Here is a 27837-nt window from a genome sequence, read left to right as displayed (position 1 = left end):
ACTTTAAGTTTTCTCCTTCACAGGCATTTGTTGTTTACCTTTTAGTATTCTGCCCCCTTTGTCATTATAGCTAACCACGTTCTTCACCTCGTTTGGCATGTAATGTTGTTCCCATTCCTTTCCCATTGCCCCTGATTCTTAAAATAGTGATGCACTTGTACGGTACGATGGGCTTTTATGTTGTGTGTTTGCTATTACATTTTAAAATAAGCGAGGCTGTGAAGCTATGCTAGCGGAGACAGAACTTGAGGTTTGACAAGTCTTGTGTAAAGGAACATTTGAACTATTACTTATTTGCCCTGTGTGTGAAGCAGGTTGTCGGGAGACACAAAATGTAGGGCACTAGTCCTCCATAAGTGGCTATAATAGCAACTGTGTGTGTGTGTGTGTGTGTGTGTGTGTGTGTGTGTGTGTGTGTGTGTGTGTGTGTGTGTGTGTGTGTGTGTGTGTGTGTGTGTGTGTGTGTGTGTGTGTGTGTGTGTGTGTGTGTGTGTGTGTGTGTGTGTGTGTGTGTGTGTGTGTGTGTGTGTGTGTGTGTGTGTGTGTGTGTGTGTGTGTGTGTGTGTGTGTGTGTGTGTGTGTGTGTGTGTGTGTAAAATACAGCGTGCTAAGATTTAAGGGCAGCAAGAGTCAAATCCAGACTCAGAGTCAGTTGGCTTACTGGGGAAAACACCATAAAAGGTAAAAATGGAAAATCCCAGTGACGGATCTTTTTAAGGGTTTTCACAAGTCTCAGATTTAGAACCACATTGATACGATCTTCTGAAAAAAAAAAAAAGTTTGTTTTCTTTCCTGCCCTCTGCGTTTATCTCTTGTCTGGAGTGTAATTTAATCTTTAATCTTTTTGGGGTATTTCTTATTGTTAGGGTGACTCTCAACATTGCTTCCCTTTGCTGTGGTCCTTATCACCACCTCGCTGTGCCTCTTGTCTGTATCAAGAATTAATGTTGTGTCTGTGTGTGCAAAGTAAAGGGGATGTCTGCATGAACGTGCGCGTGCTTGTACGTGTGTGCATTTTGCTGGGAGATCGTGTGCGTGTGTGTGTACATGCAGTTTATCCACTGCAAGTGTGCATCCGTTTTCATTTGCGTCCCACATCTGATTCTATGTAACCCTTACCCTCGCCAGTGGCCTGTGGGTCTGTAATAGGCAGTAATTGGTCCCAGATTGTTTTTGAGGTTTGTGTATCTGCTAGCAACTTCTGGTTAACCGAGCCACTTGCTCAGAAACTTTGATTACAGGTCTGCTATTTGGAAAAGTGGTTAGAAAACCTCGGTTCTTTATAGAAGCTACCAGTTTCTATCAGCACAGCTTATGTCAGGAATCTGCTTGCCACATGACTTCTGTTTACATTAAAGATGACTTGATATCCTACGTTCACTTCCGAAACCAGTAAAGATCCAACATTTTTGAGCTTCTGCTGATATCTTTTTTTCTTTCTCTGCTAAGTTACTCTTAAGCCTGGACCGCCACTTTTTGCAATACAGAACCCAACTTTAGTCAATGTGCTGTCAGATGCACTAATGACACAATACACATGTTGAAGCTCATGTCGGCGACAAAACTCACCACCGCAAGGTTTTCCAAAGAATCCACCAACAAACGTGCATAGTCGTTATTTGTCACTTGTTAAATGTTGTTTGGCAGCGTGTACCTACGTTCAAGGAGCTCAGTTAAACAGCCAAACCCACGTTTCTAGGACTGAAACAGCGCAATAAATTCCGTGATTTTGTGTTATCGGCTTGGCAGCTTCTTTGTTGCTTCCAACTATTTTTCTTGTTTCAGCATACTTTCTTTTCCTGCATGCTCGCTGTTTGTAAAAATGCATCATATCCCTTTGTGTGATACTTCTGCAAGTGTTTTCTAAAACTTATGACATGGAGAAGGTTTAAAGAGACGAGAAAGTAGAGTCAAAGGTTTCTCTCCTCCAGCTGTTGAAATCTGGGCTGGAATCTCGCAGCGACGTGCTAGTTTTCCTTCTCTTTCTGTGTTCTGTTCAGGAAAACACTGCTGCGCACTCACTCGTACTCACTGTTGAGGTGGAATATGTAACACTGCAAATTTCTCGGATTGTAGAATAGCCAGTATCTCGCCATGTTAGATGCTAAAGATATACGATGTGTTCAACATTGAAAATGCACAATATCACATTATGATGGTATCTTTACTCTCCAATAGAAAGTGAAACTCCTCGTCTGTTCTGTCTCTGATCTTTCGCTCTCTCCCAGGTGGTAATCGTCCCGTCCAGGTGATCATAACTGAATCTGGAAACCAACCCAACTCCCACCCTATCCAGTGGAACGCCCCACAATCTGCTCACATCACCCAGTACATCCTCAAGTGGAGAGTGGTGAGTCTTCTGATTGAGCTTCACAGTTAACAAAGAAATGATGGTTCTGATGCAACCGCAACCTCTATCGACATATCTGCATGCAAAGCTTTAAAATACTCTTGCATCTCTTTTTTTTTTTTTTTTCTGACATTCTACATCACATTTTCCAGAAAAACACTCCTAACCCATGGAGAGAGGTGATGATCCCTGGCCACCTGAACTCTTACACCATCTCTGGTCTGAAGCCGGGCATCACCTACGAGGGTCAGCTAATCAGCGTGTTGCGGTTTGGACGCCAAGAGCTCACGCGCTTTGACTTTACCACCAACTATGGATCACGTGAGTGGAAGGAGTTGACAGATCACTGTTTAAACACCTGTATTGGCAGTTTATTTGGCTACTTTTACAGTTTAGGCATGGGTATTTTTTTTTCTGCAGATCTCTGCTTAATGTGCGCACTGGTTTGCAAAATAAATATGAAAGATAATTTGGAACACGGGGCTCTGGAAATGTGCTTGCAATATTATGAAGGCAACTTTTTGTGCTTTATTTTTTTATTCTGTTTGGCTCCTTTTTAATGTAACTTTTATTCAACCAGAATCTCCTCACTGAGGTTTAATAACATTTCCTGGACAGTGTTGCCAGTTCTGATCTCAGAGGCAGCAAGTAACCAACTCTCCTATATTCCGTCTCTGTTTTTCCTGTAGTGGCGACATCACAAGGTGAGACCACTCCACCTTCGCCTGTGGTTGACATCTCAGAGTCGGTGACCGAAATTACCTCCAACAGCTTTGTCATCTCCTGGGTTTCCGCCTCCGACACAGTTTCTGGTTTTAGAGTAGAGTATGAGCTCAGTGAGAATGCACAAGGAACTGGACAACCCCTGGTGCTTGGTAAGTGCAGAGATACACTTATACAAACATAAATACATTCACAAATATACAGTAGGGTTTGTATCGATGTCCGCAATCATATTGTGTATTCTATTTTGGCCTGATTTCAAAATAATGGAAATTTTACCAAGACAGACTGCTCTTAGTCAGAGAATAAAATATCTTTATTTAGCTGCTTTTCAATGTATTAAAACCAATGTCATTTTCTTCCCATCAGACCTGCCCCATACAGCTACCTCAGTGAACATTATTGAGCTTCTACCTGGGAGGAAGTACACTATTAACGTCTATGAGGTTACAGATGGCAGAGATGACAACCTCATTCTAACTACTTCACAAACCACTGGTTAGTATGCACATGCACGCGCTTTCTCCCAGTTTATATTCCCGTCTCTCTTCTCTGATGTTCTTTCCCGTTCTCAGAAAAATTACAGCTGCTAGACTGAAATGTTGTCTTGAATCCCAGACCTGCAAGCGGCCTAATGAACATGTGCCAGGGGACTATAAATCAAGTGGTCCAGTTAAAAAAAAAAAAGGCTGTGGTTTTAATTTCCCTTCTCACACTTATACCCCATTTGTTCCATAGCACCCGATGCTCCCATTGAGCATGAAGTGGAGGAGGTTGGAGAAACTTCCATGGTGATCAGCTGGGAAAAACCACTGGCTCCCATCACTGGTATGTTATAGCACACGTCACAGCCAAAATCTATCCTCATTCTGTTGCTAATTTGAACCCGCACCTATTCATCTGTGACAGTCCCGTACCCACAATGAACCGCGTGGTCTCTTCCTCCATGCAGGCTATCGTGTCGTCTACACGCCATCACTGGAAGGTGAAAGCACGGAGCTGACTCTCCCTGACACGGCAACATCTGTGACTCTGAGCGACCTTCTACCTGGGAAGTTGTACAACATCAGTATCTACTCTGTGGAGGACAGCCTGGAGAGCGAGCCTATCTTTGTACAGGTCAACACTGCTGGAGATTCACTGCCAGGTAAAAGACTGAGATGTGTAAAACAAAGGGGACCTAATTGTTATTTGGAAACCCTGAGTCAGGTTGTTTTTGTGCTTGTGTTAGGAAGAGAGAGTGTCAGGCAGAGTTAATACCATTTGGATGGATGCCTGAAGAAGCGTTCCTTAATATGTGGGTTTTCTTTAACTTCTTTGAAGTCCACACTGGCTTCCATATGTCAATATTTAGGTTTTAATTGCTCGGGTTTTTGTTTTAATCTCTACCACCAGCTCAAACCTTTGTCTGTTTACTGGTACAGCCTCTAAGGAGCCACTGTATACTTACAAATGCGCACGGTGTATGGGCTAATATTTACCCAAACAATTGTTTTGGTGTTAAAAAAGTGACTCTCAAGAGGTTGAATTGCATCTCCTGAGGGAAAATTGCTGGCCCTTTTGAAAGCACCCACAGCCCTCCAGACACTATGAAAACGATAAGCCCAAAGATAGAGTAATATGTTATATTCTCTTAGGAAGATATCCTGTGTCCCCGCCCCCCCTCCCCTGCTCTGCTGTATGTTCATATGTCGTAATGTCGTAATAAGGGCACCTTCCAGAATGCTGCAAGTCATCCTGTGGCCTAGTCACTGATCTATGTGGAAGTTTCCAATTCTTAATACTGGAAGTAAAGAGTTTTCCAATAGAAAGAGGAGTCACTGAGTTCGCAGCTGTTCTACTCTTATTCTGCTTGACTGGAAAAGTGTGTGTCTGTGTGTGCTTGTTTGTACAGTCTGTGTGATGGGATAAAGATACATGACTTGGATGAGACTGAGTGTGTGCTGCCATCTTCGGACAGACAAGTGAACTCTGTAGATGTACAGTATGACAAGTGATTAAACCAGTGTGGACTCTGATGATCTGTAATATAACAGAAAATGCGTTGAATGACATGAGCTACTTTTTAATTGTGTTTTTTAATCATCTCCAAGATTAAAAAATACAGCCATGAGCTCACGTGCTTTGACTTTACCACCAATTATGGATCGCAAAATAAATATGAAAGATGATTTGGAACACGGGCTCTGGAAATGTGCTTGCAACATTATAAAATATCAATTTTTTGTGCTTTATTTTTTCCTTTTTAATGTAACATTTATTCAACCAGAATCTCCTCACTGAGGTTTAATAACATTTCCTGGACAGTGTTGCCAGTTCTGATCTCAGAGGCAGCAAGTAACCAACTCTCCTATATTCCGTCTCTGTTTTTCCTGTAGTGGCGACATCACAAGGCGAGACCACTCCACCTTCATCTGTGGTTGACATCTCAGAGTCGGTGACCGAAATTACCTCCAACAGCTTTGTCATCTCCTGGGTTTCCGCCTCCGACACAGTTTCTGGTTTTAGAGTAGAGTATGAGCTCAGTGAGAATGCACAAGGAACTGGACAACCCCTGGTGCTTGGTAAGTGCAGAGATACACTTATACAAACATAAATACATTCACAAATATACAGTAGGGTTTGTATCGATGTCCGCAATCATATTGTGTATTCTATTTTGGCCTGATTTCAAAATAATGGAAATTTTACCAAGACAGACTGCTCTTAGTCAGAGAATAAAATATCTTTATTTAGCTGCTTTTCAATGTATTAAAACCAATGTCATTTTCTTCCCATCAGACCTGCCCCATACAGCTACCTCAGTGAACATTATTGAGCTTCTACCTGGGAGGAAGTACACTATTAACGTCTATGAGGTTACAGATGGCAGAGATGACAACCTCATTTTAACTACTTCACAAACCACTGGTTAGTATACACATGCACGCGCTTTCTCCCAGTTTATATTCCCGTCTCTCTTCTCTGATGTTCTTTCCCGTTCTCAGAAAAATTACAGCTGCTAGACTGAAATGTTGTCTTGAATCCCAGACCTGCAAGCGGCCTAATGAACATGTGCCAGGGGACTATAAATCAAGTGGTCCAGTTAAAAAAAAAGGCTGTGGTTGTAATTTCCCTTCTCTCACTTATACCCCATTTGTTCCATAGCACCCGATGCTCCCATTGAGCATGAAGTGGAGGAGGTGGGAGAAACTTCCATGGTGATCAGCTGGGAAAAACCACTGGCTCCCATCACTGGTATGTTATAGCACACGTCACAGCCAAAATCTATCCTCATTCTGTTGCTAATTTGTGTCCATCTGTCCATCTGTGACAGTCCCGTACCCACAATGAACCGCGTGGTCTCTTCCTCCATGCAGGCTATCGTGTCGTCTACACGCCATCACTGGAAGGTGAAAGCACGGAGCTGACTCTCCCTGACACGGCAACATCTGTGAGTCTGAGCGACCTTCTACCTGGGATGTTGTACAACATCAGTATCTACTCTGTGGAGGACAGCCTGGAGAGCGAGCCTATCTTTGTACAGGTCAACACTGCTGGAGATTCACTGCCAGGTAAAAGACTGGGTCAGGTTGTTTTTGTGTGTGTGTGTGAGAAAGAGAGTGTCAGGCAGAGTTAAGACCATTTGGATGGATGCTGAAGAAGCAATCCTTAATATGTGGGGCTTTTTTTACTTCTTTGAAGTCCACACTTGCTTCCATATGTTTGTATTGTGCTCATGTTTTTGTTTTAATCTCTACCACCAGCTCATACTTTTGTATTGGTATGACCTTTAAAGAGCCACTCTATCTACTGTACCTACAAATGCGCACGGTTTATGGGCTAATATTTACCTAAACACTTGTTTTGGTGTTACAAAAGTGACTGTCAAGAGATTGAATTGCACTAAAACACTGAGGAGTTATTTCTCTAAATAGATACAAACTTTTAATGCAATGTTTTTCTCTTCCTGTCAACAGAAGAAGTTTCCTCTCCCACAGATCTGCAGTTCTTCGAGGTGTCAGATAACAAAATCGTTCTGACCTGGACCAGCCCAGCCAGCGCCGTGTCCGGTTACCGGGTCACCGCCGTCCCTGTCGATGAGTCTGGTTCTCCACAGAGGGAGATGACTCTGCCCGTCAGTCAAAACTCCTACATCGAAGTGTCAAACCTCCAGTCTGGAACACTGTACCGCTTCAACGTCTACACCATTCACAATGGAGAGGAGAGTTTACCACTTATTGGGGAGCAAACCACTAGTGAGTATGACGGATGCCCTCGGGTCTTCAGGGAAATGACTACACATGCAAAAATCCGTCTCTGCAAGTTGATTTTCAAACCACTGTGAAACGAATTGAAACAAGTGTCTCTGTGGATATATGCAAGTTTTACCCTATGAGCTAAAACATGTGCAAGCTCCACTACTACGGTCCTCACAAAATGTTTCCTTCTTTAAATCAAACGGTCCACATCTAACATCTAATCTATTAATGTCTTTTTTTTTTTAGAGCCTGATGCTCCCACTGATATCCATTTCAAGAATGTGACCGAGGACAGTGCTGTGATGTTGTGGTTTGCCCCTCGTGCCAAAATCACTGGCTACCGTCTCTTCCTCACCGTGGAGGGCTCTAACCCCAAACAGCTGCGCCTGCCTGCCCGCCTTTCTCAGTACACCCTCCTCAACCTCAGGCCTGATACCGAGTACACCGCTATGCTACACGCAGAGCAAGAGAATACCCTGAGTGTTGGAGAGGCTGCTGTGTTTACCACTAGTGAGTGTCTGATGCATATACAAATGAGTATAAAGCAGTGTGGTCACTGTATATGCTCAAAGGCTGCATGTGTTTTAGAATCAGAGTTACGGTTGGATGGGTGGAATATTTGTTTGACAAAGTGAGGGTGCGTTTTTTAAATGTTTAACAATTTTAAAGTAATTATCTTACATGTGTCATGTAGAATACCCACAAAAAAATTGGCAATGGTCAGCTTATAATAAATAAGAAGAATAATTGTAAAGGTTTTGACCAAAATTAGTCATTTAAGATGAGTAGAGGACACTGGCGTTATGGATGCAACTGAGTGGAAAGTGCAATCTTCTGAATATGTATGCACTCATATGTAAATCTTCACACTGGTGCTTATATCTTGATATACTATGACTCAAAAACTGATCAAAACACACTTTTACTCTCCTTGTTTGTAGATCTGCCAATGGGCAACGCTCCTAATTTCAGCACTGATGTGACTGACACCTCCATTGTTATCTCCTGGACTCCAGTTCCCCACATTGGATACAAGGTACACTCACTGCTAATATATAACATACAACATGTTTTAATATCCCACCACCCACAAATTTATAAATCTGATGTTTCCTATTCTTTCCCATAAAATGAACAACTGGATCGTGTGATCGTCTTCAGATGCAAATAGTTTCCTTCCGTTTGCTGTGGAAAGGGCACTCCAGTTATTCTTGGTTAAGTGTAGGCCCCATTGGAGTTACATAACATGGAAACTACAGACCTCAGGGTTCAAATCTGTTTGGTTAGAATATGTCGCACCAGAGATGAGAATGTTCTACTGCCTTACATGTTCTTGGGAAACCATTGACCTCTGACCTTCACCTCCTGTACCCCCAGTCCATGTCCCGCTCTCCGCCGTCTCTCTGACACTGTGTGCATTTATCTTTCAGCTGACGGTACGTCCCAGTCAGGGCGGAGAAGCCCCCAGAGATGTGACCTCTGACTCAGGAAGTATTTACGTTTCTGGTCTGACTCCGGGAGTGGAGTACACCTACAGCGTCCAGCCAGTTATAAACGGCCACGAGCAGGGAACCCCAATCACACACCGTATTGTCACACGTAAGAATAAACCAATGAATATTGAATCCATCACCTTTTCATTCTGGTCTTTTCCCTTTTATTGCCTGCTGTTTTGTTTGTTCCACCAACGTCTCTTCTCTTTGATTCTTTTACACTTTTCTTCTCCTCTGAAACCGGTTTTTCTTCTTTGTTTCCAGCTCTGTCTCCTCCTACTGACCTCAACCTGCAGTCCAACCCAGGCACCGGAGACCTCACAGTCCAATGGAACGGAGCCAGTATACCAGGTACACACACACACACACACCTACATATTCAGGTGCGCTTGAAACACAAAATATTCAGCCACATTTAACACTTCATCATATCAATCAATCCAAACAGCTTAATAGTGTGCCTCTTTTGTGTGTTTTTGATTAAATCAATCAATCCGTCAGTGAGTCCAGTTTGATTGAAACAGCTCTTAGCTGTGACATTTGCAAAATGTCATTGAAATGCCAAAGTATAAATGTCAGCATCTTATTGTTCCTCATTGATGCATCATTTATTTTTCTCATTTTCCACGCCATGTAAATCTTCCTTCTTTTTTTCCTCCCTTGCTCTAAGACATCACCGGCTACAGAGTGACATGCACTCCCACCAAAGGGCAGCAAGGAAATGGTGTGGAGGAGTTTGTGGAGGCTGGTAAGAACTCCTGCACCCTGGAGAATCTCAGTCCAGGAGTGGAATACAACATCAGTGTTGTTACTGTTAAGGACGATATGGAGAGCACTCCGATATCAACTACCATTACACCAGGTGAGTGAGAGCTCAGCCCATAATCCTGGAGTTTTAATGTTTTTTTTTTTTTTTTAAGACCATGAGGTATGGATATTTAACATGCGAAAGCAAAATGAACCATCATTTCAGGGAGTCTGTTCTGATTCTCATGATAATTGTATAAGGGAAACGTTTGTGTGGCCAGTAAGAGCAAACTGTCCCCATTTGTAAATAACATATGTTGAAAGTTTATATGTTAAAATAACACAATAGCTTTCAACATTTAACATATCCCCTGTGTTAGCATCACTGCTCTAACTTAGCACCAGTAGCTAAAGGACTGTCCAAAACAGCAGTAGGACTGTTTTGCAACACTAATGCTATATTGCTCATTTATATATTACGATTTCTCAATGGAGTCGTTTCATTGAATAACAGATGAAACCTCAGGAGATGTTAATATATAAATGGAAAATCAGCTTTGCATTAGCTCTTCCATGGGTGTGATATGTTGAATATCTCACCCTATTGGAAGTAGACAGTTTATATTGCTTGCCCTGACCACTGCTGTCCTTTTGTTGTCTGTTGGTTTCCCCTATGTCCAACCCCTCCCCTTCACTTCCGCCTGTCGTTTGTTTGGCGTTTCTGTTGTCTTCTCTCTTTACTTTCTTCTCCCTTCTACTTCCTTTCCCTCCAATCCTCTATCCACCCCACCCAGAAGTCCCAAAGCTGACGGACCTCACCTTCAAGGACGTGAGCGACACCACGATCAGCCTCCGCTGGTCTCCGCTCAACACGACAGCCATCACCGGTTACAGGATCACGGTGGTGGCAGCCGGCGAGAGTGTACCCATCTTTGAAGACATGGTTCTGTCAACGACCGGCCAATACACTGTCTACGGACTGGAACCCGGTATCGACTATGACATTAGTGTGATCACTGTGACGGAGAACGGCGAGAGCGAGCCCAGCACAGTCACTCAGCAGACCTGTAAGATTCCCTGAATCAAAGAACACTTCTTCTTCTACTACTAATACCATTAACAATACATACATGCGTGTTCTTATTGGAGGAGCCCTTCAGTCATAAATACGAATACTAGAACTATAGATAGATAGTGTGACCTTAGTCTCCAAGGAGGGAGTCACAAATCACATTGAGTTATATAATGTAATAAGGTTGTTGTTAAGCCTGAGACATTACTTATTAAAGCAAACCTTTTAAGTTGCTGATGTAATTGGCATGTTGCGTTGTCAGTATAATAATCCCCTTGTGTATGTGAGGACCATCTGGTTTTAGTTTTGGGGTTTAATCATACTGAGGCTCATTTTGCCCTCCAATGCAAACGCTGCTTGTTCTCTAACTTTTAAGATGTCGTAAAACTTCAGATGGATTTACACTGACACAGACTCTTCCCCTAAATGGTGTGAATTATTTTCTAGTTTAGTCTAGTTTTCATTATTTTGTTGTTTCTTTCTTATTTCCTTCCTCACGCTTTCATAAAACTATTGCAATTCTCTTGCCCCCTTTTTTATTTGCGCACCACTTGTACCTTTTGAACACACTCTGAACCAAGCTGCTCTCTCTTTTCAATAGCTGTACCAGCACCCACTAATTTGGGCTTTGGCCAGATTGGGCCAGACAGCATGCAAGTCACCTGGGTCCCTCCCGTTGTCCCTAACACAGCTGACATCAACAACTTCCTCATCAGGTACGAGAAGCAACATAAAAAATACTTATTTCTGATTCAGGTTTTATCTTTTATTTTTTTACTACACCCACATGTAACAAAGCAACACAAGTGACCCCTCTGTTGGTCCCCTTATTATTCAGGTATCATCCCATTGACGATGAAGATGACATTACAGAAACCAGTGCAGACGGCAGGAGTAACAACGTGGTGCTAAGGAGTAAGTTACAGCAAAAACAACAAATGCACAGCAACACACAGGCACACAAATGACTACATTTGTATTTACGTATTTTTCACTGTCCACAGACTTGCTGCCTAACACAGAGTATCTGGTGAGCGTGGTGTGTGTGTATGAGCAGAGAGAGAGCTCGCCCCTTGTCGGCACCCAGCAAACAGGTGAGTCTAACATGATCTAATTTAACAACAGGGGTAAATCAGTCCAGAAATGGCATCAAACAGCTTCTTTTTCATGGTGCAGATGCTGTAAATGTTATTATTTAGGTGATCTTTTAAAAAAAAATGTTTTGATGGCTTTTGAAGGAGGACCTTCATGCATCCTTCTCTGTATCTCCCGACCTTTTTTTCAGCTCTGGATTCCCCAGTCGGCCTGCGTTTCTCTGAGATTTTCACCAACTCCTTTACCATCCACTGGCTCGCTCCCCAGAGCAAAATCACAGGTTACCGTATGCGTTTCCAGATGGTCAGCGGCGGGAGGGCCAAGGACGAGAGGCTGCCCCCGTCCAGGAACCACTTCACCCTGACAGGACTCACTGCTGACACAGAATACTTGGTCAACATCTACGCAGTGAGCAGGTCCAAAGAGAGCCTGCCGCTCAACGGGAAACAGAAGACGAGTATGAAATCCTGATTTCTTCCGGTTACTCACCATGTTATCATTATCATCATATATGTTGTTCACTAATTTTGTTATTTCCGGCTCTTCACTCTCTCTCTCTCTCTCTCTCTCCAGTCTCTGATGCTCCCACAGACCTGGAAGTCCTCGACTCCTCCCCCACCAGCATCACCGTCCGCTGGGATGCTCCACCTGTCACTGTGCGCTACTACAGGATCACTCATGGAGAGAGTGGTGAGCTAGTATTAATGGCTTAAGATGCATTTCTTTTTTTGTGCCAGGAAACTCTTCTCAGAATGTTTTTTTAAAATTCTAGTTCATACAGTGTTTATTTATGGAAATGTATTTGCGTTTGGTGTTTCCTGTCACTGTATCAGTTCGTCAGTCTATTGAGTATTCAACTGTTGGTTTCTCAAACACTTATCATTCTTTATCCAGGAGGTCACAGTAATCCTAAGGAGTTCACAGTGCCTGGCTCTCAGTCCACTGCCACAATCACTAACCTGACGCCTGGTACTGACTACACGGTCACTGTCTACGCTGTGACTGGTAGAGGAGACAGCCCCGCTTCCAGCACTCCAATCTATGTCATGCACAAGACAGGTACACACCCTCTGAGAGACATAAGTCACCCATTTTTAGTTATTATCCTGCTTCCACATATTTCCACTCACAGCTTTCTCCCCTTCATCCCTCCTTCCTCCTCTTCTAGGTGTCGACTCTCCCTCTGGAATGGAGGTGATGGAAGTGAATGACAACAGTGTCACAGTGAGGTGGAGCCCTGCCCAGGGTCCAATTAAGGGATACAGGGTGACTGGGGTCCCCAGAAATGGACAGGGGCAGTCTTTCACTGAGGTGGTGGCTCCAGGTACGGGGTTTGATACTCCAAATACTCCAGTATTTAGTGTTCATCTGTATTTCAAAGCTTGACTAGATTTAAATTTGTTCTGGCTTCTAATGTCTCTCTCTTCCCTGTTTTTTATATCTTTTTCCAGACCAGACAGAGATTACGTTCTCTGGACTGATGCCCACAGTAGAGTATGTTTTGAGTGTATATGCTCTTGGACAAAATGGAGAGAGCTCTCCTGTGGTGGTGAATGCTTTAACAAGTAAGGGTTTACACTTTCTAGAAAGATATTTGTTAAATATTGTACCTCTTGACCTCTCCACCTACGTCTCTAACTCCACTACCTTGCCACCCTTCTCTCTGCTCTCATCACCTTTTTAAGATGTAGACCGTCCCAAGGACCTGACCTTCTCAGACATCGACTCCTCCTCACTGCGGATCACCTGGGACAGTCCTGAGGGAATCGTCACATCTTATCGGGTCTTGTATTCCAGTTCGGAGGAGGGGGAGAGAGAGCTGCGCCCTGCTCCTCGAGGAGATGCTGAGTCTACTATTATCTATGGTCTGCAACCCGGCACTGAATACACAGTGAAGGTCATTGCTGTGCATGATGACACAGCCAGCACACCACTGGTCGGGATACAAGCTACAGGTACGGAAGTAAATTAGCTCTATATGTAATAACAACAGTGAAAAATGTGATGCAGATAAGGTGACTATCCTTTATTCTGACTTGACAGTATTCAATGAGCACCTCCGTCTGCCGATACTGTGAGTACTGTCTCTGTCTAATCCTCGTTTATATCTTCTTTCCCCCCCCCACAGCCATCTCACCCCCCACCAACCTCCAGTTCTCCCAGGTTAGCCCTACCTCTTTCACCATGCGCTGGGCTGTGCCGGGTCAGGAAAACCGACTTACTGGCCTAACGGGCCTCACAGGCTACCGTGTGGTGGTGAACCCAAAGAACAAGAGCGGTCCTACCAAGGAGATCAACTTGGCTCCAGACGCCACACAGGCGCACATCTCTGGACTCATGGTGAGTGTGGCTCTGTGAGTCTGAACGGGGGACTGTTCTTTAGTGCAGTACTTTCTACATTAACATCAATTTTAAACTAGTTTAAAGGTGGTTCCCCACCTTCCAGATACCCATTGGTTTCCATCTGTGTTATTAGTTAGTAGAGTATGAATATGGACTAGTAGAGACGTCCGTCACAGTGAATGTTCTCCGTCTTGAAACTCCATTACCTTGCAACAAAAGCAGATCTAAAAAAACGTGCAGTGTTTACAAAATGTAATGCAAACACACACACAGGCAGACTTGCATACCTGTGAGCACACATGCACTAAAAGTTATGTTTGTAGCTGCAGACAGCATAATTAAACTGCACAACACTGTGAGAGACTGAAGTGTTTTTTTCTCCGTCTCCCTTAGATTGCAACTGCCTATGAAGTCCATGTTTATGCCTTGAAAAACTCTCTGACCAGCAGGCCAGTCCAAGGAGAGATCACCACCCTGGAGAGTGAGTTTGTAACATAGAAATTGTGAAATTCTGAGAAATGAATGGATCCTTTTGATGCATGTATACAGAGCGATGGCATTATTGTAACGTTGTTATGGAATGTCTTGTGTTGTGCAAAAAGCCATTCTCGAGTTTATCCCAACTTTATAAACCCTCCTGGTTTCGGTCCTTCTCTCCCTTACTTTCTCTCTCTTTCCTCGTCTCCCTCAAGATATCAGCCCCCCTCGTCGCGTTCGTATCTCTGACGTTAACGACTCTTCCATCACCCTGACATGGCGCTCCAAGACGGAAACCATCTCTGGCTTCCTGGTTGAGGCCACTCCCACCACCTCCTCTACAGGCTACATACCCATTCAAAGGACCACTGGCCCTGACTCCCGCTCCTTCGTTCTTACAGGTACACAGACATGACAATGCACAAGCATTTACCTCCACAAAGATGTAGTGTAAACCCACAGCTGTAACCCCTCACTAACCTGTCTCTCTGTCTTCACTTCAGGTCTGGAGCCAGGCACCAACTACAAGATCAACATCTATACACTGAAAGGGAACGCACGCAGCGCACCTCTCACACTCACTGCCACCACGGGTAACCATTCATTTCTAGCCTACAGTGTCAGTCAAGAGGAGTACATTACTTTGAGTGTGAAATGTTACTTCTTTGCCGTGACGGTGAGAAACATAACATTGGTAACAACAAAAGACTTTATCAATTTGGAATACATTCCACTTTTATTAAGATGGCCGCTTGATTACACGACAACGTAATAAAGATATTTAGTTAAGTTTTTACGAGTATTTTCTTACTTGTCTCTTCCAGCCAAACCATTGGTCATCCCGCCCACCAACATCCGCTTTACCTCCCTGAACCCTAACGGCATCTCTTTCACCTGGGAGCCATCACGCAGTCCAGGGGTTACTGGGTATTATGTCACCTATGAGGAGGCCGGGGGTTTGCCTCGAGAGGTTATCCCCAGACCCCATGCAGGCCAGAGCTACGCCATTATCAATGGTGAGTGTGGAGGATGAGATTTTCTCTACTCATACGTACATGCAAATGCATCGATTACAAATTGTGGCAAATAACAAATGCTCATAACTTTTTTTGTATTTTTTGTGTTTGTCCATAGGTCTGAAACCAATAACCGAGTATGTCATTAAGATTGTCGCGCTGCAGAATTCTTTAAGAAGCACACCTCTAGTGGGCAAAGCCAGAACACGTAAGTACATTATGTAGATTATGGTATTCTGATACTGGTGCTGTAGGATAATAAAACTAGCTGCTATCAAGTCCTGCTTCCAAAAGTTTTCATAAAGCTATAAAATACGACATGGGCTTTTTTATGTTTCCCACATTCAGGGATTGTGCCAAGAAATGCACTAATTAGTTGAGGTAATCTTGTGTCTCCACTGGAGGAGAACTTGGTCTGGTTATGCTTATTTGTCGTGATTGTTGCAATGAAGAATACCTTCTCTTACAGACACTTTTTTCCCCCCTATAACTTAATTATATCATATTAGCAGAATTTTTTTTCTGTTTGCAAAACCATTGTCCAGGTAATAAGTTACAATTGCCATCATTTGCTATTGCTATATGTTTGAGAGCTATGCACTGTTGCCCTCTACTGGCTTTCATGTCTAACTGCTGCTAATGTAGAATTACAGCATTATAGCCCTTGACATTGATTGTCATTCATATTCTTCCACACTAAAGACTGATGTTAAGATGGGGAAATCTACACTTCAGACAGAGGGTCAGTTGTCAAAATGGGCTGCAACTAAACAGCTGAAAGGCTGTCAAACCGCAAATCTATGTTTCATAATAACATTACCATATAGCCAGTAAACACTATTCAACAACCCATTTGGAGCAAAACATCCCATTTAATTATATCCACCTAAAAAGGCCGTATAAACTACACAACCAAGTCCCGACTGTAACCACTGGAATCAAATGCATGAGATGTCTGAGCTGGTATGGATCCATTAGATGCATTTTCACCCTCAAAATCTTTATTTTGGTTATCCTATTGAAAATGATTTTATAACTATTAAAGTGGAAACACAACGAGTGTGTGTGTTCACCTGCTAATAGTTCAGCTGGTGGATCTGTACATTTGCTTTGCCCTGCTTGCTTATAACAGCTAGCATACATATGTCTCTTGTCCAACAGAGCCAGCTCCAGATCATCCGCTATTGGTCCCCGAGCTGCCACAGCTTCCTGTTCCTCACCGACCCACCACTGACATCCTGGATGTCCCAGAGTCCTTCAATGACAAGATGTAAGAACCAGCATAATCGTAATGAAATGATTGATTCAGAACAAAAATGCAAGACCAAAAACACCTTACATATCTGTGCAGTTAAACTTTCTTATTTTTGTTCATTCATGTTCCAACTCACATCTCCTGTTGTTATGCCTTCCTCAATCCTCTCTTTTTTTTTTTTCTGTGTGCAGTTTTGACACCAACCATGTTCACTTGTCTGGTACTAGTGGCCAGAACCAACCAGGCCAGCAGGGCCAGCACATCTATACTGAGTTCCAGAACCTCGGCCCCAACAACGGACTTCATGGCCCCTTCAGTGGACCCAAAGAAGGCCAGAGACCGACTCTCAGAGAACCTCTGATCTATATTCCTGTAGCAGGCCCTGATGGAAACAGAGTACCCTTGGTCAGGGTGTGTAAGACTTAAATTATCTGTAAATCTGATGTACCTCATGATATTATTTTAATGTGAAAATGTTGTATTAATCCACTATTATTTCGATTTACATTATCTGGAGTTTGGGATTGTGGCTGATAACAAATAACTGGCCACACGAAACTGTGGTGTGAATCATAAAGTCTCATCGGATCTGATCTCACTGTTCTGTAACGCATAGCTTCAAACTATTCTTATAAAGAAATATAGAACTTAAACAGAAGTTACTAATGCATTAGCTGTCAATCGATATCCATCATAAAAATGTATATGTGACATTTTTGGTGGTTTTATGACTTAACAATATCTCCGTACTGTACGTTTGATCCTGTAGGTGAGCGACGGTCCCCTGCCAGGTTTTGCTTTTGGTTTCCCTGACAATGAAACCGAGTTGCCCCAAGAAGCACAGACAATCACAACCATCTCCTGGTCTGGGGTTCCTCATACTTCAGAGTATGAGGTGTCCTGTAATCCTATTACACACCTGGAGGAAAGAGGCTTCCAGGTATATACACACACACACACACACATAGTCTCTCACACACACATATATCTATTGCTGGAGGTGTAAGAACCACTTTCTCTTCCTCCATATAGATGCGTCTTCCTGGCACCTCCAACAGTGCTACACTGGTTGGTTTGACATCCGGAGCTTCCTATAACGTCGTGGTAGAGGCCATGAGGGGCGGGGCTAAAGAGAAGGTTTTGGAGGAAGTCGTAACCGTTGGCAATGCTGGTACAGTAGTCCACACTTGACAATAAAGTTGAATAAGTTTAATATGCATTCCTATGTACCACATGTATACACAAAGATGAATTAATTGTATAAAATCTCACTATGAAAAGTAATTGTTTCGACACACTTTAATAACAACATTTTAATATGATATTATAAATGTGACGTTAAAATCAAATGATGGAGCATATTGTGTGTATCATCTGTCTTTGTCAAGGTAAACCAATCAGTTGGTTCAATTTTAAACACATTTTTGTATCCATCCCTTAGTTCCAGGTGACATTCCCATTTCCACCAACCGGGAAGTGTGTTATGACACATTCACACAGACGTACCACGAGGTGGGCTCAGAGTGGGAGCGCATGTCTGAGACGGGCTTCAAGCTGTGGTGCCGCTGCCTTGGGCTGGGCAGTGGCCATTTTAGATGTGATTCATCCAGTGAGTGGCTTAATAACCCCATCCCAGCATGCTTTGCAAACACACCATGGAATTATACATCAAATAATTCTATGTGATTTACTCAAGAGGAATTTATAAGACAAAATCAATGTATCATAGATACAAACTGAACAGACTTGTTGGAGTTATGTGCTACACAAAACAATGAATACATTTTACATTATGTACTTTATAAATTCCTGAGCTGCAGTTGGAAAGACATAGAATTTTACAGTTCTATGTGTGGCAACACAGTAATAAAATGATGGCATGGGCAGCCTTAGCAGTGTAACTAGATCATTTACTGCAAGTTATTTTATGAATTCATCATAAAGAGGATAATTTCTTTACTATGTATGAGTCTGTCTGTAGTCTGCCCATGTTGGTCTCCCTGCTCTGCCTCTGTAAACTGCGAAGACCTCACAGACCTCAGCTAAGCTAAGCTAACTGGCCAGCGTCAGTCTCAGTTTTTTGTATTGTCCATAGAGCTAACACGACAATACCAGAAACTGAGATCACCATCCATTCGCCATAAGTGCAGTGCCATTTCACTGTCTGTATGTCTATGCGTGTGTGTGTCCCCACTGGGACAATGAATGTATTCAACTGGGAACCAGTAAAACTCACTGGGGCTCTGTCAAATTTCAAGGATGTGATCACGTGTTGTTTGAAGTACAAATGTATTTTGGAGATTGTGTTTTATGCTTGTTTTACAGAGATTGTACATTTGAAAATCTGTTTCTGTGAATCTTTGTCCGCCGTGTGAAGAGAAAAAGTTAGACTTTTGGAAATGTTGTCAAATGATCTTCTCTCACATATCCACTTCACTCACTCTTTGCTCTTTCCCATCTTTGCCATTTCAATGCAATCTTCCACCTTCTCCATGCTGTCCTCTTGCTTTTCTCTTCTCACTACCTTGCTACCTTTGTTGTCCCTCGCTCGCTACTTCTTTGCGCTCCTTCAGAGTGGTGTCATGACAACAATAATAACTACCGCATCGGCGAGAAGTGGGATCGCCAGGCTGAGAACGGTCACATGATGAGCTGCACCTGCATGGGCAATGGCAAGGGAGAATTCAAATGTGAACCCCGTAAGTATAGACTGGTGAACACACACAAGTGAACCTAAACTCCCCGTAATGTCAGGCTTGTTTTTTTGTTTTCCAGGACATGTTTGTTTAGTATATTTCTTCTTTCAATCCTTTCAATCCTTTCTGAAGGATATTCACTTCACATTCATGTCTGTTATGAAATGACATGCATTAAGAAAATACAAAATTCAATTTTTTTCTAATCTTTAATATGTAACTCACCCCCTCCAGATGAGTCGACGTGTTATGACGATGGGAAAATGTACCAGGTGGGAAACCAGTGGCAGAAGGAATACCTGGGCGCCATCTGTACCTGTACCTGCTATGGAGGACAACAGGTGTGTAACACTGTGTCTGTGTGTGTGTGTGTGTGTGTGTGTGTGCACTCAAACCTATTCACTGCTGCTTCATGGGGAAAGTGTACTACCATCAGAGCTGCATTATGGAGTCCTTGTGATCAGACTGTGTTAATGCGTGTGCGTCATCCTCTCCCTCCACCTCTTCAGGGCTGGCGTTGTGAGAACTGCAGAAGGCCGGGAGGACCGACTGATGTGGACGCTGACCTCCTTCAACCCGTCCATACGGATGTCTTCGACCGTTACAGAGAAAATGCTCTACGCAAACTGGTCAGTGTCTCACTATAAGTTTACCGACTAATAATCTGCTCTAAAATAAAAAAAACAACAATAAATTAATATTACAATTTAGCCACAAATATGAATACACTGTAGATATAATTCAACAACTTTAAACTTTAATTAAGGATTAATTAATTAATTTATCTCCACTGATTTTCAAGTAAACCTGTTACAAAAGCATTAAGTATTAAATTCAGCATAGTTTTGGTGATCTGTCATTTTTAATTTATTTACAGCAGTGCTTCCCAGACCGTTTTTCTGGAGACACTTTTGAAAAAATTGTGAGACGAGCTAATTTGTGTGTAAATCAATGTTCCATGAACCATTTTTACTGCCATTTCCGCTTTAGCTTATATTATCTTGAAAAGTTAAACCAGCCATTTCACAAACTTATTTTCATGCATGTTATTGAAAACATATAAACGTGTTAAATGTTATAAATATGACCAAATGAATGCATTTAGGCAGAGTTAACAGGTATTATTAGTCTTGTCATTTCCTCTCATCAGTAAAACAAACGGAATGTATGCTTTCTTATTATATTCAATGTTATAAGTACATTACAAATATCTACAATATTAACATTCATGCTCCCTCATGTGGCTCAAAGGTATACTGCAGACATAAATGTTCAATAAAAGACCATGAAAGAAACTCTGTTAAGTTATTTGGTGACCCCGTCTTTGGGAATGACTGATTTAGAAGATGTTGCTTTAAATCCAGTCAAAACTAATAAATCACATCTCTTTTGTCTTTCCTTCTCTTCTTGCCCTGCCCTTCTCTGCTCTCCAGAACATCCAATGTCCGATTGAATGTTTGAGGCCGGAGCTGCTTGCAGACGCTCAGAGCCCCTTAGAGTAGAGAAGAGGGGAATATGAGTGAAGGAGGATGAAGAAGTGAGACCCCTTACAGCGTTGATACCACTTCAAGAAGGAAGCCTCCTCCTGTTTTCATTCGAAGAAGACATTTCCATCAGATCTTTGCCTTTTAAAGGTTTCCCCTCACCAAATTTAAGTGCCTTAACAAGACTTTGCTACACCAACCTCTGTGCCTTTTCAAAGATCTGTTCGACTTTTCACGTTTGTTGTGATCCTTTCTTCTTCGTGAGGAAAAAAAGGATTTCTTCATCCAAGGATTTTTTTTTTTTTTTTTTTACATCAATCTAGAGCACAAATCCTGCTGCTTTATCACCTCAAACCTGCCTACCCCCAAACAAACTGGTGACACACTCCAGATGCAGTGTATTTGTTGTGTATTTTTACTGTTGGGACTTTTCAAGAGTATTTCAAAAACATTTTAAAACATTCCATGACCAAGACAAAACACACCAAATGTGTCTGATTTTATGTAATTATGTTCCCTGATGATAACGCGTGTGTTACATTCCCCATTATTTTGAGTCTCACTGTGACTAATTCATATTCAGAAAATATTTAGGTAATGGTACAAAACATCTTTTGGCTCTTTAGACATTTCCAAATCAGCAGAGTGAGATTATTGCAAACAAACTCTATATCCATACAGTATTTTTACAGTTTTCCTGTCTCAGCTTGACTTCCCTAGATAGATATGACGGTTAAAGTCAGATTTTGATTAGACAATTTTTATTAACTTGAATCAACATTCTTTGCAATGAAGGAGATTAAAGTGGTAAAAGCTGTACAATACTGCAAGTGTCCTGTCTGCAGAGCAACGGGTCACTACGAATTCTCTTTAGATTACAAGAAAATCAAAACAACACATTTTCCTTCAAAAAGATAAGCACTGTTACTTTTGAGTTGGTATTACAAAACGTTGCCTTGCTATTATTCCGGTATAGGCTCTTGAAGTCAACATGTAGATGTGATTCTGTGATCTGTAGTGTGGATATTTTAAAAGTAGATGAGGTATAGCACCTAAGAAATCTATAAAGCAAAAGCTGACTGACCAAAAGTGAAACTGTTATTTCAACAACACAAATATAGGTCTATTGGAGGATTCGTTACTATTTCCAAGTGAAATGCATTTCAATTACATTCATGTTTGTATTTTTAGTTTATTTTTTAATTCATTTCTTTTATTTATCCCTTTTATTCAGGCATTTGCTTAATGCTTTTTTGGGGTGTACACTTTATTTTTTAATTAACTTGTTTTTATATTGTTGGTGCCAAAATCTGAACTACTGTGGACTGAATCTTTTTAATAAACTGAAAAAAAACAAGCCAAATGTCAATGTTTTTTTTGTCTGGAGAGAATAAACATGTTCTAAATAATTTCGTTTTCCACATGTGTACAAGAAACAACAGGCTGTGTTTTTTTTGTAAGATCTGAATTGTTTGACAGAGAAAATAAATAAATATAAATATATATATATATATATATATATATATATATATATTATATATATATATATATATATATATATATATATATATATATATATATATATATATATATATTCGATAATAACCTGTAACAACCACACATACATACAACATAAATAAGGATTTGAGCCAGCTTTCGATTCCACAAGCCCTTGGTATGTGGAAGGTCTGCGCTTTTATTCTGAAAAGAAAAAGAAACCTTACACCGGAAATTCACTCTCCCCCGCGTTCTGGTTGGTTCTGCCTGATTTCCGGTTAAGGTGTATTTCCTTCAGAATATAATTGCGGGAATGTTTTCTTGAGTAAAATGGTGCACTAAAAAGCTTGAATTAATGGTAGTGGCAGAAAGAGAACACACATTCATAATTTTGCCAATCTGGGTTTCTTCTGTTAATGTAATTTTCCTCATGGGATCATAACGCCTAATCTTAACATATTCATATTATGTGTAGTTTGTCAACTATTGAGGGCGTACCTTTTAAAACGGATTGTTGGTATTCTCGAGTTCCTGCAGACTGGCACTTTAGCTTAATTTTGCACTCATTAGCCTATATAGGCTTCATTAAAAAATAATCAATAAAGGCCCTAAACAATTTCGCTGAACTTCTAGACCTGACATTTTACCTGACATGATTGTTAATGCACAAAAAAATATAGTATATCGAAAAACATCCGATCGGAGGATGATGCTTTTATTCTGACGAAATCAGAGCGGAAGTGTCGTTGCCCAGAGGAAGTCTCGAACACGCGACTGCTGCAACTTCGAAAGAACTTCTGTTAAGACTCCAGAATACAGACGAGATGGAAAACGTTTCCATGGAAAGTTTGATCGTGAAGCTCCACGATGTGAGCGGGGTGAAGTTCGGAGAGTACAAGCTGAAGAGCGGCATGCTGACGCCCGTTTACATCGACCTGAGGGTTCTCGTGTCCCACCCAGCGCTCATGAACCAGGTAAACACGTGCTGAAACTCCTCGCGACACAAATGCACGAACTAAATCATATGCGATGAAGGAACAACAACTGGAAAATCACGCGCATCTATCTAAAGACTGCATGTTGTTGTAAAGTTAGTCGCGCTATAATGCAGCGTAACCACTCAAAGGTTCCCCTAATAAGCAATTGACTGAAAGTTGCAGAGTTTATTACCTCTAGAGGTCGTTTAAATAAAGTTTAATCATCTGATGTCGAATGCCACATTTCATTTTTACTGTTTTTATGTGCAGGTGTCAAGTATTCTCTACCAGCGAGTGCAAGACGAGGGACTACAATTTGACACTCTGTGTGGGGTTCCATACACAGCCCTGCCTTTGGCCACAATCATCTGTTCTACACACGAACTGCCCATGCTCATCAGACGAAAGGAGGCCAAGGACTATGGTGGGTGGCTGGGCTTGCTGGGGGGGTTATGAGACGTTTTAGAGTATTGTCCTCCATGGAAAGGATGGTGTTTGTGACAAGAGCAGGATAGTGATATGTATTAGAGCCTAAGCCCATTTAAAAAAAGAAAAATAATCTCTTTTTCCGAATATTACCACATCCATATTCTCCCATTAGGACACTTTGACACCCCCGTGGAGCCTATGTGGGTTAAAATGGTCACTAGTGGCACAACTCTTATCAGTGATGTTAAAGCACGTCTTTTGTCTCAGCTGTCAAACACAATAACCTACAGTACTGCTCCACCCCTGATACACAAGTGGCAACATGATTGAAAGTTTAGATATCTTAAGTTTTCTAAAGCAACGCAGGAGCAGTTTTCTGAGCCGTGTGATCGAGAGCTGATTAAGCAACTCAACTGGCTTTAGACAAAGTGAAAGTGACACAATAACTCTAGTTTGTCAGGAAAAGGGGCTGATGAGACTCCTTGTGTAACCCCCCCCCCCCCCCCCCCCCCCCCTCTTCTAGGAACCAAGCGTATGGTGGAGGGCTCATTTCGTGAGGGGGACATATGTCTGATCATTGAGGACACGGTGACCACCGGCAGCAGCATCATGGAGACTGCTGAAGTGCTCTACAAAGAGGGGCTGAAGGTGCGTTATCAGAAGAGATGATGATAACGCATGGATGCTTTTTGTTAGAATGATCACTGTAACGGTCATATAAGCCCATTAAATAGTAGTAGTAGTATTGTTGCCACCTTTTGAAATCTTTTATCTGTTCAAGGTGACCGATGCCGTAGTACTAATGGACAGAGAGCAAGGCGCTGTAGAGACGTTGGCGTCTCAGGGAATCCGGCTCCATTCCATCATCTCCATGTTCAAGCTGCTCGAGGTGCTGCAGGAGGCCGAACGTATCGACGCCAAAACCGCCCAGAGAGTGAAAAAGTTCATCCTGGACAATAACACTTTCAGGTACAGTCGCACAGCTTTGGTGAGGATAGCGTTTGTGTTTAAATGCGTACTAACGTTGCAACTTTTCCTCTTTCAGCCACAAGGTTGGTAACTGCAACGGGGTCCCTGCCACCAAGAAGGCGTGTGTGGAGAAGAACATGGAGCTGAGCTACGCAGACAGAGCCAAACTACCAAGTATGTAGCCAAGTGGCCAGCACTAGTACGGCAATGTGTTTAAAAACTTAACAGTAATACTTTCCACTCTCTTGGCCTAGCGGCATGATTTTAGTGTTTAGTTCAAAGCATTTCTAAATGTTGTTCTATGTTTCCAAACAGTTATTTTGTTCAGAGGTGCTGTTGTTTTTCACTGTGAAATTAGTTTTAATGAAGCTCTTCACCCAGCCTCTCCCTCCCCTCGTCTGCAGACGTTCACCCTCTGGCGTCAAAGCTGCTGAAGATCATGGAGGCGAAGCAGTCGAACCTCTGCCTGTCCGCCGACGTGACGAGCAGCGAGGAGCTTCTTCGGCTGGCGGCCTCTCTTGGTCCCACCGTCTGCATGCTGAAGATCCACGTAGACATCCTGAAGGTCGGAGTGAAACCGGTTCATGTTTCACGAGAACAACACTGTCAGGACAATTAATCAAATGCTATTCTGACGTCTGCCAACAGGACTACACGGTGGCCTTTACCCAGAAACTGCAGGCTTTGGCCGAGAAACACAACTTCCTCATCTTTGAAGATCGCAAGTTTGCAGACATTGGAAACACAGTAAAGCATCAGTATGAAGGTGAGAGGATTTTATATTCAAATTTGGGCTCATGTATGACGTACACCTGACTTCAAGATGCCATTTGAGAAACTGTGTTTTGTTATTTCCCAGGTGGTATGTACCAGATCTCATCTTGGTCCCACATAGTGAACGCCCATGCAGTGCCGGGCCCCGGGGTTGTGAAGGGCCTGAGCGCTGTAGGAAAGCCTCTGGGCCGAGGCTGTTTGCTCATAGCACAGATGAGCTCCCAGGGGTCACTGGCTACCGGTGAATACATACAGGCTGTGGTAAGGGTGTCTCTGCATTTTCTTAGTTTACTCATATATATATATATATATATATATATATATGTCAATGATTCATGGTTTACAGTATATCTCTGTTATCTTTACAGCTGGCGATGGCAGAGGAGCAGTCAGACTTTGTGATTGGGTTTATCTGTGGCTCCAAGATCACCAAGAAGCCAGAGTTCATCCACATGACCCCTGGGGTCCAGATGCAGGCCGGAGGTAAATTTGACTTAATATAAAATAAAAATGTTTTTTTTAAATTCTTTTTTTTATTTTACATACATGCATACACATTTATTTGGATGCATACGCACAGACTCCAACTTGAATATTATTAATCTGTGGTGTTCATGAATTGTAGGAGTTGATTTTAGATGCATTTTGTGTTGTACTTTCAACTCTTGTTTCTTTTTGGTGTTGTGTCTCCTCTTTAACACAAGGAGGAGCTGTAGTGTAAGAAATGATTCCTGGACGCGCTATCGATAGTCGTCCTCTTGCTCCTGAACAACCTCTCCCTTTCTCCGTCTCCTCACCCCTTTCCCCCACCCCTCTCTTACAGGTGATGGGTTGGGCCAGCAGTACACCACCCCGGAGGAAGTCCTCTACAACAAAGGCTCTGATGTCATCATCGTCGGTCGGGGGATCCTGGAGGCCCCTGATAGGCTGAAAGCTGCTGAGTCGTACAGAAAGTCAGGCTGGGAGGCTTACACAAAGAGACTGGGCCAGAGTGGCCAATAGGAGGTTAAGGATCTGCATCGTTGCATCTGATTTCAAATTTTTACCTGCAACTTTAGTAAGAACTTTTGCGGAGAACCTTTGAGTATTTTCTCTTTTACTTTTTTAGTAGTGTGCGCATAGTTGTATACATCGATACGTGCGTAGGCAACCATGCAGAGAAAAGATGGATTACCTTGAAAAGCTAGTTGTTGTTTGTTTTTGAGTTTGTTGGTAAACTCCTAAAGTCCCCCGAGGATTTGTTTGTTAAAGCAAGTTTACGCGGTGTCGTTCCCTTGAGAAAGACTGCTGCTTCCAGTCAGGATGAAGTTTGTTTTTCATGTAATTGTTGCAATACTAGACCACTATTGTTGTACGAATAAGAGGGGGGGTACGGGCAATACTTTTCAATGGTTGCGTAATATTTAGGTTGTGATTCGGGGAATGTTCCGGTACGGTCTTGTCCAATCTGGATCTCAAGCATCACTTTTCATATTATATCGGACATACTTTTGGCTGCAAGACATAACTCCATACCCAAATCTCTGCTAATCATTGCGTCATTAATGAACTCCAGTTTCACAAAGTAGCAGTAATAGGTTGATTTAGGCCTGAACGTACGGTTAGCTCATTTCATAGCAAATGGAACAGCTTGGTCAGTCACAGTTCAGTAATGGACGATGGGTTTCAAATACTTTATGTTATGAATGTCATATTTCAACTACAAAATGATACCTGATTTGCATGATTTGATTGCAATGCCCTAAACGTAACTTAAAATAGCAAATGCTGAGGTAAAGTATCATTTTCCCAAATGGCTGTAGATTCAGTCATGATGTGACTTGATCAGGTATCTCACTTGTTGTCCATTGTCTATGTTCTGTGTCTCTAAGAAGAGAGATGCTTTTTTAAGACCAGAGAAAGTTCCCTTCAGTTTGTGAGGCCTCCCTTTAAAAGCAAACGGATTCTTTCATTAACGGTGTGTCCTGGAGCCATGACAGTTGTGCTGTTACTAATAGGCCTACATGCAATGAAATCGGTTCAGAACATTCTTGATGGTTTCCTCACACTTGCTTTAATGGATAGATGTTTATCTAACATACCTTGTTTGGCTTTTCCCCTCCGTGCATTTCTATTAGGACTGAAAGAAGAAATGCAATGTGTTTTTTTTTGGAAAGTGAGAGTGAATACTTCAATAAATGTTAAGTTTAAAGAAAACAA

General features: G+C 42.2%; 2 protein-coding genes across 2 annotated transcripts in view; both read left to right on the top strand.

The window, feature by feature from the left end:
• The window catches only part of LOC142969630 (fibronectin-like), a 32521-nt gene extending 10172 nt beyond the window's left edge, over nucleotides 1-22349 (top strand). Inside the window, exons 13-49 of the mRNA XM_076109628.1 lie at nucleotides 2229-2350; nucleotides 2503-2671; nucleotides 3040-3225; nucleotides 3443-3571; nucleotides 3812-3901; nucleotides 4026-4220; nucleotides 7033-7311; nucleotides 7561-7824; nucleotides 8256-8350; nucleotides 8745-8913; nucleotides 9072-9158; nucleotides 9478-9669; nucleotides 10349-10621; nucleotides 11228-11342; nucleotides 11465-11541; nucleotides 11631-11720; nucleotides 11912-12178; nucleotides 12295-12411; nucleotides 12616-12780; nucleotides 12890-13045; nucleotides 13173-13286; nucleotides 13407-13676; nucleotides 13850-14061; nucleotides 14458-14545; nucleotides 14757-14942; nucleotides 15045-15134; nucleotides 15366-15557; nucleotides 15676-15765; nucleotides 16719-16827; nucleotides 17004-17223; nucleotides 17582-17752; nucleotides 17845-17983; nucleotides 18254-18421; nucleotides 19386-19511; nucleotides 19743-19849; nucleotides 20018-20137; nucleotides 20942-22349. Coding sequence (XP_075965743.1) covers nucleotides 2229-2350; nucleotides 2503-2671; nucleotides 3040-3225; nucleotides 3443-3571; nucleotides 3812-3901; nucleotides 4026-4220; nucleotides 7033-7311; nucleotides 7561-7824; nucleotides 8256-8350; nucleotides 8745-8913; nucleotides 9072-9158; nucleotides 9478-9669; nucleotides 10349-10621; nucleotides 11228-11342; nucleotides 11465-11541; nucleotides 11631-11720; nucleotides 11912-12178; nucleotides 12295-12411; nucleotides 12616-12780; nucleotides 12890-13045; nucleotides 13173-13286; nucleotides 13407-13676; nucleotides 13850-14061; nucleotides 14458-14545; nucleotides 14757-14942; nucleotides 15045-15134; nucleotides 15366-15557; nucleotides 15676-15765; nucleotides 16719-16827; nucleotides 17004-17223; nucleotides 17582-17752; nucleotides 17845-17983; nucleotides 18254-18421; nucleotides 19386-19511; nucleotides 19743-19849; nucleotides 20018-20137; nucleotides 20942-21010 — 5708 coding nt within the window. The 3' untranslated portion in view covers nucleotides 21011-22349. The remainder of the gene's footprint in view (nucleotides 1-2228; nucleotides 2351-2502; nucleotides 2672-3039; nucleotides 3226-3442; nucleotides 3572-3811; nucleotides 3902-4025; nucleotides 4221-7032; nucleotides 7312-7560; nucleotides 7825-8255; nucleotides 8351-8744; nucleotides 8914-9071; nucleotides 9159-9477; nucleotides 9670-10348; nucleotides 10622-11227; nucleotides 11343-11464; nucleotides 11542-11630; nucleotides 11721-11911; nucleotides 12179-12294; nucleotides 12412-12615; nucleotides 12781-12889; nucleotides 13046-13172; nucleotides 13287-13406; nucleotides 13677-13849; nucleotides 14062-14457; nucleotides 14546-14756; nucleotides 14943-15044; nucleotides 15135-15365; nucleotides 15558-15675; nucleotides 15766-16718; nucleotides 16828-17003; nucleotides 17224-17581; nucleotides 17753-17844; nucleotides 17984-18253; nucleotides 18422-19385; nucleotides 19512-19742; nucleotides 19850-20017; nucleotides 20138-20941) is intronic.
• Nucleotides 22350-23226: 877 nt separating this feature from the next.
• umps (uridine monophosphate synthetase) lies at nucleotides 23227-27837 on the top strand. Its single transcript, XM_076109616.1, has 10 exons — nucleotides 23227-23463; nucleotides 23737-23890; nucleotides 24419-24543; nucleotides 24677-24864; nucleotides 24941-25038; nucleotides 25269-25429; nucleotides 25513-25630; nucleotides 25724-25899; nucleotides 26007-26121; nucleotides 26462-27837. The coding sequence occupies exons 1-10, from the start codon at nucleotides 23314-23316 to the stop codon at nucleotides 26638-26640; spliced, it is 1464 nt and encodes a 487-aa protein (XP_075965731.1). The 5' UTR covers nucleotides 23227-23313; the 3' UTR covers nucleotides 26641-27837.

Source organism: Anarhichas minor, unplaced genomic scaffold (genome assembly GCF_050575085.1).
Source record: "Anarhichas minor isolate MPS153535 unplaced genomic scaffold, ASM5057508v1 ptg000004l, whole genome shotgun sequence".
Classification (NCBI taxonomy): Eukaryota; Metazoa; Chordata; class Actinopteri; order Perciformes; family Anarhichadidae; genus Anarhichas; species Anarhichas minor.
The sequence above is the reverse complement of the archived record's forward strand: the minus strand, read 5'-3'. Positions and strand labels throughout refer to the sequence as shown.